At 43.9% G+C, this 14,443-nt stretch overlaps 2 protein-coding genes across 2 annotated transcripts in view; both read left to right on the top strand.

The window, feature by feature from the left end:
• rfng (RFNG O-fucosylpeptide 3-beta-N-acetylglucosaminyltransferase) overlaps positions 1-3,693 on the top strand; it is a 29,630-nt gene extending 25,937 nt beyond the window's left edge. The window contains exon 9 of the mRNA XM_079293347.1: positions 398-3,693. Within this exon, the coding sequence (XP_079149473.1) occupies positions 398-473 (76 nt within the window). The 3' untranslated portion in view covers positions 474-3,693. The remainder of the gene's footprint in view (positions 1-397) is intronic.
• A 1,464-nt stretch (positions 3,694-5,157) lies between these two features.
• dcxr (dicarbonyl/L-xylulose reductase) lies at positions 5,158-12,579 on the top strand. The gene is made up of 8 exons (XM_079292665.1): positions 5,158-5,521; positions 7,096-7,193; positions 8,042-8,196; positions 8,313-8,355; positions 8,635-8,734; positions 10,074-10,138; positions 11,376-11,493; positions 12,394-12,579. Exons 1-8 carry the CDS (start codon positions 5,470-5,472, stop codon positions 12,495-12,497), a joined length of 735 nt encoding a protein of 244 aa, XP_079148791.1. The 5' UTR covers positions 5,158-5,469; the 3' UTR covers positions 12,498-12,579.
• Positions 12,580-14,443: the final 1,864 nt, after the last annotated feature.

Genomic DNA, 14,443 nt, shown 5'->3' with positions numbered 1-14,443 from the left:
CATCGTCACACTGCACACTCCCATGGCTCTGCTCAACATGTATCATCATGTACATCCAAAATACAAGCATCAACCTGAAAAAGAGCATATGTCTGATTTAAGACTAAACCAGCAATAAAAGCCCAGAAGGCCGTCTGAGGGATTCACATGCTGGCCCCGTGTTGCACTTGAAGTGTGCACACTGTGGGGCAGTATCATTTAGGGAGATGTGCGTTTTAGGTCAGGACAAATCAGAATTGTTGACAAAAAACAGATTTGGGAGATCCTTAAAACGGATGTTGCTGAATAAATCAATGCATCACAGGAATCTCTTAACCCAAACTGATGTCAGGAAGGCTTGTATTCTGGGAAACACTACGTTTGCTCTTGTGTCCCTGATGCTCTTCCATTCCTGCAGGTTTAAGACGGTGCACTGCCTTCTCTATCCAGACACTGACTGGTGTCCAAAGCTGGAACACGGCCACATGAACTGAAAGCCAGCGTGTCTTTAACCTGCAGCATCTATCCCACCGCCTCACCCTGCCACGTCTGGATCAAGCTGCGTCGAGCTGGAACGATGTCATGTCACACATGTGGGTTGGTGGCTGTCTGTATCCAGAGCAGCTTCGCCTCATGCTTTATGAATGCAATCTAAACAGCTGGAGCCAAAGAATGAATCTGTTTCTGGCGACTAGAGCATGGTGGTTTGTAAAGCCAGAGCCACACCCCCCCCCCACTGTAAATGAGCTATAAATGAACCTCAATGTTCCTCAACTGAGAAACACAGCAGTCTCTTAGATCATAATAAGTAACCAAACTATAAGTTCAGGTACATATGCTACAAATGTTTCAACTTAATTCATGTTTTTCCCACGTTTGGTAAACTGTCTGCGCTCGGTCATCGCTGCCGTGGTTCAGTCCGTACAGAAGGTGAGCGCGTTTAATGCAGCTGCTGTTACTCCGAGGCACGCAGGTAGTTTATCAATCTGAGCTTTTCCTGTTTGTCTGCAGATTTTCTTTTTGTGTTAACAGTGTATCTGTGTTTACGTAGGATTAGCTGAGAGCGCTTCACTTTCATCTTGTCCTACTTCCTGTCTTTGTCATTGGTTCGATGAAGGAAACATTCTATTCTATGGCTCCATCCGCTGGTTTAACCTGTAGAGGAGCATCACAGTATGTGAAGGACCCCACATCATCACTGCAGTGAGTTTCCTACTCTGTGTGAGGCCATGGATGTTTGAGTGTTTAATGAAAAGCCCTCAAACCACCGGCCCTTGTGTCATTTCAACACTTCAGTCTGTTATTTGTGTTGACATGTCATCCAAAGTCCATATAAAATCCAGCTTCTTCAGAATGGGGGTTGTTGAGGTACTTTTCTGAAGTTATGATGTATGTATGGGGTTGGCTCTCACACACTGATGGACTGATGTTTGATGTGACGGAGGTTTGTATGCTGCATGCACACATTGATTTCTGACTGTTGTAATTGCTGTGATGCCTTTGTGTTCTCAGCCAAATACCTTCTTCTTGTATTCGCCCGTTTCTAACAGGCCCATCTCTTTGGTTTTGCACTACTTTGATCTTGTCACTTCCTGTATGTTGCTGTAGTTACAATGTTGACGTAAATATGAGTGAACTGCATTATGTATTGTGTCTTTGCATCGGTTGTAGGCTCAGCTCTGCATATGCTTCTTTAGGGTCGAGATCATTCGCTCTGTTGGAGCCAAAGATTCCTCAACCACATTGTGGACATTCATGGTCCTCATGATTTGAGTGACTTCTTACCTTTTTGTTTAAACTTCCTGTTGACCAGACAATGAATCTTCTATGTCTCTGGCAGCCAGTGTGAGCTGGCATAGCTAACTTTAGCAACATGGCTAACGTTAGCAGCCAGAAACGAGCATCACAAAGAGATGTAGATGTTTGTTTCTGGACGGTCCTGGCTTCCATGTAGTTCCTGGTTCATGTTCTGGCTGTTAACATGAACTCGTGGTAGCTTTAGCCGCTAGCAGCCTGGCTGCAGTCCAAAGCAAGAAACAGAAACCCTGATGTCGGTGCTGCGATAAAGTCAAAGGCCTGTTTCAGCAGCCTTCGAGCCCTGCTTGTTCCTGGAGATCGTACCTGGTGGCTGACGTAATAGCGACAGACGGGCTTATGGTGAGCTAGAGGCTAAATACAAGATGATCTCACCTTCTTACAAATATTGTTTTGCAGTGCATGAATGTCTCGTGACATTGGCTGTGGATATTCCAGCAGGATTTTTCTTTTTACTTTTAAAAGTGCCACCACTCAGTCTGGTGATCCTCTGACTTTTCATCGAGTGCCATCACCAAGTAAAACATGTAAATGTGTCCAATACTTTGGTTTCATAACTACTAAACGGAGTCTGTGCTAATTGGCAACCTTTAGCATGCTCACGCTCTAAAGTTGTGCTGAATATGTGATCTGAGGATTTAGCTCAAGCACCGTTGTGCTACAGCCTTGGAGAAGATGCTTTATTTGTTCCTAGGTACAATGAAACCCAGTAAAAAGAATCATATAAAGTTAGAACAAGGGTTAGTACTCTTGATTAATCTGGAGTATTGAGTACACTAGATTGTTTCCCAAAGCACCATAAGAGGTGCTTGCTGTATGGAAGGTTGTGGGAAGGAAGAACGCATGTGTAGAGAAAGGAGAGCACTAAAACATGGCATATAGAATACCATAGTCTAGTCATTGTACAAGGGAGCAATATGACTTGGAGTCAGCTCTGGGATGTTTCTCTATAGTTGGAAGTTTCCTTCTCGTTTCATATTTGAACTTGCGTTAAAGCTAGGGTTGGTCATCTTGAGAAACTAGCGAGAGTTTGCTCGTTTAAACGCAGCCCAATGGAAGTAGCAGCACTAGCTCCAAAAGTTGCTAAATCTAGCAAGAAAGTCTCCAAGTCATCAACACTGACATGACAGCCCGTCCTTTTTTAGGCCTCCCGCCTAAGCCCCTCCCCCAGAATGATCATTGTGAACAACCAACAGACATGGCTGTCATTGGCTCTCACAGCTGTCCAGCTAGCAGCTTGTGGAAGACGAGATGAGCAATCATTGCACAGGCAGCAGCTCGCTGAGCCAATAGAAAAGGAACTCCTTGTAGACGACATGTTGTTAAATAGGAACAGCTCTGTTCCTTATTGGACTTCAGGCTGACTTGTACTCCCATCAACTGGTTCTTTGGCTCCACCGACTCCGTTAACACGATCCAGAGACGCTAGAGTGCTGCAGACCGTTTTACAGGTTTGCTTCCCTCAACAAATAGCCAATGGAGATTTTCTTTTTTCATTGGATTTTGGATTATTGCAGAAAATAAGGTCTGTCAAATGAACTTTTATGATGCTTCCATGTTCAGCTCCTCAAGGTAATCTTCACAAATGAACACCACGTTTACGGTTGTCTCATTTCGACACAACCACCTTTTTTAAGTCACGTCAGCTTCTGAGATCATATGAGGGTTTTTACTGACGTGTTTAATGTCCGACCAAAATGTTATTCTGGGCATCGAACAAGAAACGCATTCAGAGAACTCATTGACTTCCAGACGAGGAAACCTGCAAAAAGTTGTGACTCATTTGTGTGTTTTAGTGTGAAACACTTGTCTACCTGGAGCCTGTGTTCCACTGCAGGTTAGTGGGTGAGAACTGATGAATTATTGTGTTTCAATAACAATAAAACCTTTCTGCATCGTCATGTGTGTGGTTGTTTACTGTTGAATTGATATTTGCAGAGTTGATGTGTCTGCTGTTGTGTAGTTAATGACATCATTTAGAACTGCATGATCTATAGGAGCCGGTTTCCCCATTTCCTCCTGGAAGTCTCTGAGCCAATGGAAGTGGTCTGTTGGACGGGCGGATGAGCTCACTGAGCAAACACTGGATCACATGTGATGTGATGCAACCATTGAGTGCTCCTAAATCACTAACTGGGTGGAGAAAGAAAAGGCTACAACTTTAGGGTGTGTGTGAGTGTACTTCAGTCATGATCACGTGTGCTCATTGCTACACGCTAACAGGGATATCTGATCACACTGAGCTCAAAACTGCCTAACAGGAAACCTCATATCGGGTTTATATATGTGGAATATTGTGAGTCAAAAGCAACATTTTCAGTTTTCAGATCTATCTCAAAGACGGCATTAAGTGAATTCATAATTGTTTTTTTAACCTGTAAACTAAAAACAATCCTTTTTGTTTGGAAGCATGCATTTCTGTCAGCAACAAGAATTCAGTTCTTACATTGTACACAAATGGTGAAACAAAGTTTCTATTTGTCGCGTTTCACCAGGAAAATGAAAGAAGTGATGAGTTAATGATGAAAAGCAATTGTATTTGTTGTAAATCAAAACTGGGATCTTATTTGGATTTATGATGCTCAACAAACCTTCAGCAATATTTCGTTTTTCTGCAAAACACCCTTTTGTATTCAACTGAATAATCTAACATTTAGCTGTTTAACCAGGAACAATCAGATGAAAACATAACGAGATCTCTCGATCATTGTTATGAAGACAGTCTACTTTTCACTGAATTCTGTTAAACAGAGTGAAGGCAGATATCTCAGACGCATCTGTGAAAACCTGGACAAAGAAACCAAAGTATGAGAGAGAAACACTTGTTATTTGGGTGAACTGACCCTTAAACAAATGCAGAGAAAGTACTACCACAGAGTACAAATACTCCGTTACAAGTAGAAGTCCTGCATTTACAAAACTAACGAGTAAAAGCGTTTTAGCATCAAAACATACTTAAATTATCAAAAGTACAAGTATTCATGCAGAATAATACTTAATATATTACTGGATTATAGTTATTAATGTGTTCATCATTTGAATGACTTTATATACAGCTGTGTAGTTTCACCTGTAAAGATACGTCATCATTATTAGTTGATTATATTTTGTATTCACAATCTCAATCAAAAATAAATGTAGTGCGTTAGAAGTACAGAATGAAGTTGCAGTAAATGGAAAAGTAAAGTACAAGTACCTGGTGATTGTACTTCTAAGTAGTACAGAACTCGTAAATGTCGCCTGCTTTGATTTGACCACAGCTGTGGTGGTGGAGTTGTGTGCGCGTGCATGTGTGCGACCGTGCAGGACTGACTGAGTTGAATACAGTTGTACCTTCAGTGTTAATCTTTGAGCCCCGCGGAGGAGCACGGAGACAGACACGCCGCGTCCTGCAGCCTGCACGCGGACCTCAGCTGGTAAACCGATCCGCGCTGCGTTTACAGCCGGAACACGGATGATCCATCGGCGTACATGCAGGGGATGATTTAGGAGAAAGATCAGGAAGTTGCAGCGTAGTTTAGCTCGACTGTGTATGAGAAGGCCCCTCTCTTGTCACGTGACTGATCGCTTCTCTTCGGTCTGTTTTATTGCACATTAATCTGCTGCACATTGATCTGCTGCACATTAATCTGCTGCACATTGATCTGCAGCTCATCTCAGCAGACTTCACTGATCATGGACATTTCTTTTGCGGGAAAACGAGCTCTGGTCACCGGAGCAGGAAAAGGTAAAGGCCACACTTCAACAGAAACACTCACAACCAGATGTTTTCAGAACGTGCAGCGACCCCAGCCGGCTGTTCTAGAGAAACACACACACACCTACACGCACGCACACACACACACACACACACACACACACACACACACACACACACACACACACACGGGCCATTCAAATGTTCTAGTCATAGTCTTATTTTAATAGTCCTACATCATGGCTGCCCAAAGTGGGGGTCGCGGCCCAGCATAAGGTTCGATTTGGTCCACCAGAGTCACCTTCTAGTGAGGAAAAAGGAATTTAAATTAAAACAAATATATACGTTGGATATGAATCGCTGTTTATGCTGTTTTATTTTTGTGGGATCAAAATGCTCTTTAAATATGTAGGATCCCTAATTATTAATTATTCTCTATAATCTGACATGGCGGACAGAGTTTGGTCTGGAAGTCAATTTGGCGTGAGTGAGGTAACAAAAATATGTGGAGGCACAGACAGTGACAAAGGAACAAAATGCATTTCACTGAAGTTAACTCTTGATCCTGGTATCATTTACATTTAACAACACAACACAATAACACAGCGGTGTGCTTTTGGCCTGTGGCTCACCAGTCGTTTTCAGTTGTTGCCCTCCCAGGGAAAAGGGTTGGGCAGCCCTGCCCTCGCTGATTCAACCTTAGCTTTACTGTCCCCAGGGAGACCTTTGTCTTGCAGTTAAACACAAACTTGAACATATGAATTATATTTAAAAAATCAATCAACAACAGCGTGAACATGACTCCAGTGTCTTCAGGTTCGTCATTCCAAGTTGTCACTTGTGAAATGTGTCTAAACACAAGACTGAATATAATAGTCTTGTGTTAATTATCTGATCAATAAATAAATGCATAAAAAAGATGACCTTATTACCAGACATTCAATGTTTGCTTCGTGTTACAGACACACTTGGAAACAAAACCACTAGTTATCACAGTTTTATGCAGAATGTATCATGACTTGCTCATGGTGACTTTCACACGTAAAGATGTTCCTTATTTATCATATATGAGCAGTAAACATTTAATAAATGGTTTATAACACACTATAATATAGTTGTGAGCAGAAGTGTTTATTAGTGTATTTGTTAACAACTATAACTCCTCCTGTGGACCCAGTGTGAAGAGAATGAATGACAATATAGTGAAATGCTGTTGTAATGATTTGAAATATGTCTTCATAGGAGAAGTTATAATTGTGGTCAAATAAAGTGTTAACTGTCCTTACAATGACATTACAGTGAGTTATATAGTATTGAGTAAATGTTTGTAAGCTGCTTATGAATGCTAAATGACCGAAAGGTAAATGTTGCCGTTACAAAAAATAATGACTGAAAGCAGAGAAGATGAAAACAAATGTGAATTAAAACTGTTAAACTCTGATGAATCAGCACGTACCCTCAAAGAGTCGCGTCAGCTCCACACTGAGCTGTAGAAGAAACAGCTTTGTTCACAGAGCGCAGTGAGGCAGAGCCTGAGACATGTGTCTCAGCAGCAGCTCCACTCTGGAACACGTCTTTGTGTTCATGGATGTTTTGTGTCTCAGGGATTGGCAGGGACACGGCTCTGGCTCTGGCACGCTGCGGGGCAAAGGTCACAGCGGTCACACGCACGCAGGCCGACCTCAACAGTCTGGTGCAGGAGGTACGTCACGCACTTTGACTTGAGTTCATAAGTGATGTGTTTAAGACCCGAAACCTTCACGTCCTCTGACAAACGGAGACAGTTGTACTACAGCGCTGGTTGTGTGAGGCTTAAAACACTGTGCACTGTGCCTCTCTTCATTTAAGTCTCATTACCTTGAACAGACTTTGGCTGACATGACATATTGTTTAGTTCCCAGATTCTTCATTCAGCAATCTGATGCATCAGAGCTTTCAGTGAGAGAGCCTCCAGTTACAGCCTGGATGAAGTTTGAAACTTCAATGAAATCTGACAGATGACTGCGGCATCTTTGTGTGGCAATTCATAAAAAATAGAAATGATTCAAACTAAATATCCACATTTAAAAGTGCTAAATTCCAAACTTTGAGCACAGCAATGATTCAGGGATCGCCTCCACACGGCTCAACATGGGGACAGCTGAGCCGACGGCTAGAAGCTAATGGTGCTAACAGCGCAAACAACGGCAACAGTGCTGACAGAGCTAACAGTGTGTCCCTGGGGGGGAACCGGAGGCTGTCACATGACATGTACACAACGGACGGTAGAGGGAACCCAGAGCTTCATAGTTTGACGTTAGGGCCACTGAGCAAGCAGCAGCATTTGATGAGTTAGGAGCGAGAATGTGTTGGTGTCATTTGTATGCGAGTCATACTGATGTTTTTAGTGTCCTGCTTTGTGAGGCAGTATAGACTGTTGTGTGTTGTTGTTGAATGGATGGTTGTCTCAAAGCCTTTAATACAATCAAATCACATTCAACGTTACAGTTTCTCCTCTTCTCCTTCCTCTCCTCCCTCTTCTATTATCTGCACTGACTTGTCCTCTCACAGTGTGCGTCCATCACCTCGGTGTGTGTGGACTTGGCAGACTGGGGGGCCACGGAGGCGGCTCTGCAGGACGTCGGTCCCATCGATCTGCTGGTGAATAACGCTGCCTGTGCCAGTCTGCAGCCGTTTCTGGAGGTCACGCCCGACCAGTTTGACCAGTGAGACTAAATACGTGATTCTTTGATGATTTTGAACAGCAGCAAATAGTCCGTCACATAACGTTTTGTCACAACCTGTTATGTTTATTGTGTTCTCTGGTGTCTTTCATCTCCAGGTCATTCAACGTGAATGTGAAAGCTGTGTTGCATGTCTCCCAGGTACAAGAATGCCTTAAATCCACATGACTGCACTTGCACGTCTACATTCCTGGCTTCAGTTTGTTTTTGGTGTTTTTCCTGTTTTGTGAGTAGATGTTTTGCTGAGCGAAACATTGATGTTGACTCAGGTTTTGGTGTCAGGGACAGTAAAGTATGTTCTCTCCTTTTCATGGACGAGCGGTGTGTCAATGGTTTTATCACACCATTAGTTTGTTTTCAAATGTCTGCTTTGTCAAACTGCTTCTGTTGAATCAAATGGAGCTCTGTCTCTGTGGTCAGATAGTGGCCCGTGGTATGAAGGCAAGAGGATCAGGAGGCTCCATCGTTAACGTGTCCAGCCAGGCCTCGCAGTGTGCCCTCAGAGACCACACCGTCTACTGTGAGTAACAGAGGAACCGCCGTGCACCAACATTCACCTGGAGCCTTTCCTTGAAGACAAAGATGGAAGTAGCTGATGGAAGTGTTTGGTACATATGGACCGTTTCACCAGAATTGCATTGCTAATCAACAGCTAGGGTCTATGCATAGAAAACATATAATAGTAGAATGACCATTCCCATTCAAATCAACCTTGATGGTCAGAGTGGCGACACTTTTTATGTGTACTGTTTCCCTTGTGACCGTTGTAGCAGGCTAACAACCTACTTACAGAAAACATGATGAAGTGCCCTCTAGAGTTCCCTTCCAGCAGAGAAAACATGATGAAGTGCCCTCTAGACTTCCCTTCCAGCAGAGAACACATGATGAAGTGCCCTCTAGAGTTCCCTTCCAGCAGAGAACACATGATGAAGTGCCCTCTAGAGTTCCCTTCCAGCAGAGAACACATGATGAAGTGCCCTCTAGAGTTCCCTTCCAGCAGAGAAAACATGATAAAGTGCCCTCTAGAGTTCCCTTCCAGCAGAGAACACATGATAAAGTGCCCTCTAGAGTTCCCTTCCAGCAGAGAACACATGATGAAGTGCCCTCTAGAGTTCCCTTCCAGCAGAGAACACATGATGAAGTGCCCTCTAGAGTTCCCTTCCAGCAGAGAACACATGATGAAGTGCCCTCTAGAGTTCCCTTCCAGCAGAGAACACATGATGAAGTGCCCTCTAGAGTTCCCTTCCAGCAGAGAACACATGATGAAGTGCCCTCTAGAGTTCCCTTCCAGCAGAGAACACATGATGAAGTGCCCTCTAGAGTTCCCTTCCAGCAGAGAACACATGATGAAGTGCCCTCTATGTGGTCCCGCGGCCCTCGCGGCCCACAGGTGCAAAACTGAACGTTTTTTGCGGCTTATTCTTAACCATAGGGCCCTATGGTTAAGAATCACTGCTCTAGGGTACCCTTCCAGTAGAGAAAACATGACAAAGTTTTCAACAAGAGATCAACAAGTTGTCACTAAGATATTAAGTGAAAAATGATTGTATTGCATCTGCTAAAAGAACTGGTCCTCTTGCTGTGTATGAAGTTTAGAACTGTGTCTAGATCAGCGCTCTGGTATCATAGTAGTGCATTCAACAGATCCATTTCATAAATTGTGTTATTGTAAGCAAGGCGATATATTTTAAATTTTTTCACATCCAATTTTAGGAAAACTGTCATTGTATAAAAAACACACACAGCCATATGCGTAAAATATGAGAAAAATCGATTGCTTTCTTTATGCACTCAGAAGGGGATCTTCATTCATCACTGGGTGATGGTGAGGTTGTCTCTGTGTTCCTGTCGTTGTTCAGGTGCCACTAAAGGAGCCCTGGACATGCTGACTAAAGTGATGGCCTTAGAGCTGGGACCCGACCAGGTATCCTCGAGCTTCCACAGCATGGGAACTTCTTTTCATTATTTGGGCCGTTACATTTCACAGTTAACGTTCACTGAGACGGAAACATGGAACCTCTGTATGTTGTAATGCAATTGATCAAACACTGATATGCATTATGGCTGCACATTAAACTAGATGTTATGTTCATTCATCTCTTGAACAGATACTTTTAAATAGGGGAGCAGTACACTCGGTACAGTTCAGCCGCTCATCCATCCGCTCTCACTATGATCCCTGCTCTCTCTCATACTTCGATTGTATTTATTTACTTCATTCTAACGGGACCATAAACAGTTTAAAACATAAATGTCACCATTTATTATAGCTTTAACATTATTCACATCTGTAGTATCTTGGCAGGTCACAACAAAGAAAACACGATAACGAAACAGTGGCGAGTAAAAACACAAAGTGATACAAGAAGGAATATACAAGACATGCGATACAGAGCTCAACACAACAGCACATCACAAATGAATGCTCGTCACGAAGACCATGGAAAGGAAAACACTAAATTCAATGATGTAATAATATGATTGAGCATAATGCAGTAAGGCTCAAAGTCATTCTGTAGTGCTTTCAAATATTATTCTCCCGTAGATCAACTTTTCTCATTTCATGTTATCTCTGCTGAGTCAGCATACATGTCGTCCTGTTTGCTCTTCCCTCTGTCGTGTTCTTAACCTCTTTAAATGTGCGTGTGGCACCGATTCACCCCAATCATCAATCATTTGAATGTTTTCATAAACCTCTACATGTAACGTTAATATTGTCTGAAATAACAGGGGGAGCAAATCCTGGCAGGTAAAATATCAGTATTGCCACATAATGCATCCACATATGAAGTTCATCTGCACACACTTTGGTATCAAATATTGCTACCAGCTGATATTTCAGGCTGTTTTGAGGGAACAGTATGAACTTCGTACATTTAACACTCACCTGGTCTGAGGAAGGAGATTACAATTCTTGGCAGGTGATAAAATATTCCTCTGCCAAATAATGGCTCCACATTCGACCTTTGTTTATAGAGATCTATGAATGAAATGAGCTCATCATTATTATAATGTTTCCATACATTTAATAACTTGTATCCGGTCTCATGTACGACTGTCAGGATATAGTGACAGTATGAGCAAATATCACAGGAAGTTATGTTTGATCAAAGTCACATGCTGTAGCTTGAAGTGAAGTACCAGTGTTGTGTTCTGATTAGATCCGTGTGAACAGTGTGAACCCCACAGTGGTGATGACTGATATGGGTCGCCTGGGCTGGAGCGACCCGGAAAAAGCCAAGACCATGCTGTCCCGCATCCCCCTCGGCCGCTTCGCAGGTCAGGCACCACCGGCTGTATGTACATACTGCTGACACCACGTTTCTGGGGCGAATCCACAGATTCTCTTTTGATTCTTCCATCCTGATACACAGTCACGTGTCATTGAGGTCACTGTTGATACAACTGTCTTTCTGTCTGGCTTAAAGATACGTATCCGCACCCATTATCCATCCATCATTATCTATTTATTATCTGCTGGAGCCTATCCCAGCAGTGAAAGGCGGGGGTGCACAGTCGTGATGGAGAGGGGGACGGAGCCGTGGTATCGAAGTCCCCGCCCCCACACACGCGCCAGAGCCAGTCACAAGCCGAGCACAGCCACAGCGAGTTAGCCACCTAGCTGCTACGTTAGCACCACGGTAGATGTTTAACCAGGATATCTCGAGAAATACTCTTCTTCACACTTCACTCTTGTGACATGTCATCGATCTTAATACAGTCTATGGTTTGGACTCTAGAAGTGTGAGGCAGTGTCTGTACCTGCAGAGGCCCTGCCCTCTTCCTGGATTGTCTTATTTTACTGTGTTCTCGACATTTCTTGGCTTCAACCTCTATAAAAACATAGCGAAACTAGCCAAGAAGAAGCTACGAAAATGTAGACCCCCCACAAATATAGCAAGGATAAAGCTCGTTCTAAAGCGAGAGTGAATCTTGAACTGACCTCTTTAAGATGAGGTTTTCCTCTTCTTTACAAAAGACAAATGGAGGGAGGGCTCCTACTGCTCAGCCTCCTCAGAGACTTCGTACCAGGAGGCTGAAGGAGGCTGACGGTTGATTCAGATTCAGGAATGTGGACTCCCCCATTGTGTTTGTGGTGGACTTGGATTATGCAGTGTATACACTTCACCAGTGTGTTGACCTCCGTGTCAGCTGAGCTCCCTGTGTGTCTGTGTGCAGAGGTGGAGGACGTGGTGAACACCATCTTATTCCTGCTGAGTGACAAAAGCAACATGACTAACGGAGTCACTCTGCTGGTGGACGGAGGCTTCCTGGCCTGCTGACCAACACGAGCCTCGTCCCAGCACACTGCTTCCTGTTACCACATCACTGCATCATACAGAGAGGTCAACTCTGTTCATTAATTAAACTCACCTTATCCTCTCACCTGTCTCTGTTATTTGTGCTTATTTATGTGTATTGGAGCATGTTTCTTTGCTATTTGTGTGAATGAGTATTATTGGTAAGTCTAATAATGATGCAGGGCTTTATTTAACATTACATGCGCTGCTTTACACACATGATACGGTCGTAATGGCCGAGGCATCAGCAGATTTCTGTGTCATTGAAAATGTGGTATTTAATTGTTCTACTAGTAAAGTAGAACAGAAGAAGACAACACTCTAAAGTTACAAATGATAGGGTCACATGATGAATAGCAACAAAAACTATGTTGATCTTCTTTACAATAGTTTTATTTTGTTTTCAGGGAAATCACGCCGATACGTTGGGAACCAGTAAAAATGAGATCGAGTTTAATAAATCCATCTGTAATTTGTTATCCTCAGAGGGAGCTGGGGCCGATCCCAGCTGACCGCTGTGTGCATGGGACATTTTAAAGTGGATTTAAAAGGTGAATACATTGAATCTCCGTTGAAGATGTAAGTATTCAGCACTAGCTGGCAGCTGCTATTAATAATAACTTTCTGGATTCATCAATTAAGTTAATTCATTGATATTGTAAAGTATGTTGCAATTCCCTCTGGTCCCAGGTCACATGAGCAAAAGAAGAGTAGCAAACCTCCCATTAGATGAAACCACATGTGAGCGCAGTGCAGAGCGCTGACCGTTAGCTAGCCAGCAGGAGCTTCACAGAGACGGAGCAGCTAGTACCAAAGCACAGAGGGCCATGACTCCTCCATACAGAGCTACAGGGCCATGACTATACAGAGCTACAGGACCATGACTATACAGAGCTACAGGGTCATGACTCCTCCATACAGAGCTACAGGGCCATGACTATACAGAGCTACAGGACCATGACTATACAGAGCTACAGGGTCATGACTCCTCCATACAGAGCTACAGGGCCATGACTATACAGAGCTACAGGACCATGACTATACAGAGCTACAGGGTCATGACTACTCTATACAGAGCTACAGGGCCATGACTATACAGAGCTACAGGGTCATGACTCCTCTATACAGAGCTACAGGGCCATGACGATACAGAGCTACAGGGCCATGACTCCTCCATACAGAGCTACAGGGCCATGCCTCCTCTATACAGAGCTAAAGGGCCATGACTCCTCTATACAGAGCTACAGGGCCATGACTCCTCTATAGAGAGCTACAGGGCCATGACTCCTCCATACAGAGCTACAGGGCCATGACTCCTCCATACAGAGCTACAGGGCCATGACTCCTCTATAGAGAGCTACAGCGCCATGACTCCTCTATAGAGAGCTACAGGGCCATGACTCCTCTATAGAGCTACAGGGCCGTGACTCCTCCATACAGAGCTACAGGGCCATGACTATACAGAGCTACAGGGCCGTGACTCCTCCATACAGAGCTACAGGGCCATGACGCCTCTATACAGAGCTACAGGGCCATGACTCCTCCATACAGAGCTACAGGGCCATGACTCCTCTATACAGAGCTACAGGGCCATGCCTCCTCCATACAGAGCTACAGGGCCATGACTCCTACATACAGAGCTACAGGGCCATGACTATACAGAGCTACAGGGCCATGACTATACAGAGCTACAGGGCCATGACTCCTCCATACAGAGCTACAGGGCCATGACTCCTCCATACAGGGCCATGACTCCTCCATACAGAGCTACAGGGCCATGACTCCTCCATACAGAGCTACAGGGCCATGACACCTCTATACAGAGCTACAGGGCCATGACTCCTCCATACAGAGCTACAGGGCCATGACTCCTCTATACAGAGCTACAGGGCCATGACTCCTCCATACAGAGCTACAGGGCCATGACT

Source organism: Melanostigma gelatinosum (assembly GCF_949748355.1).
Source record: "Melanostigma gelatinosum genome assembly, chromosome: 21".
Classification (NCBI taxonomy): domain Eukaryota; kingdom Metazoa; phylum Chordata; class Actinopteri; order Perciformes; family Zoarcidae; genus Melanostigma; species Melanostigma gelatinosum.
The sequence above is the reverse complement of the archived record's forward strand: the minus strand, read 5'-3'. Positions and strand labels throughout refer to the sequence as shown.

Coding starts and splice junctions, on each gene's coding strand:
- dcxr (XM_079292665.1), top strand. CDS start 5,470: ATGGACATTTCTTTTGCGGGAAAACGAGCTCTGGTCACCGGAGCAGGA. Junction 8,197..8,312: donor ACGCCCGACCAGTTTGACCA/GTGAGACTAAAT, acceptor TTTCATCTCCAG/GTCATTCAACGTGAATGTGA. Junction 10,139..11,375: donor TAGAGCTGGGACCCGACCAG/GTATCCTCGAGC, acceptor TGTTCTGATTAG/ATCCGTGTGAACAGTGTGAA.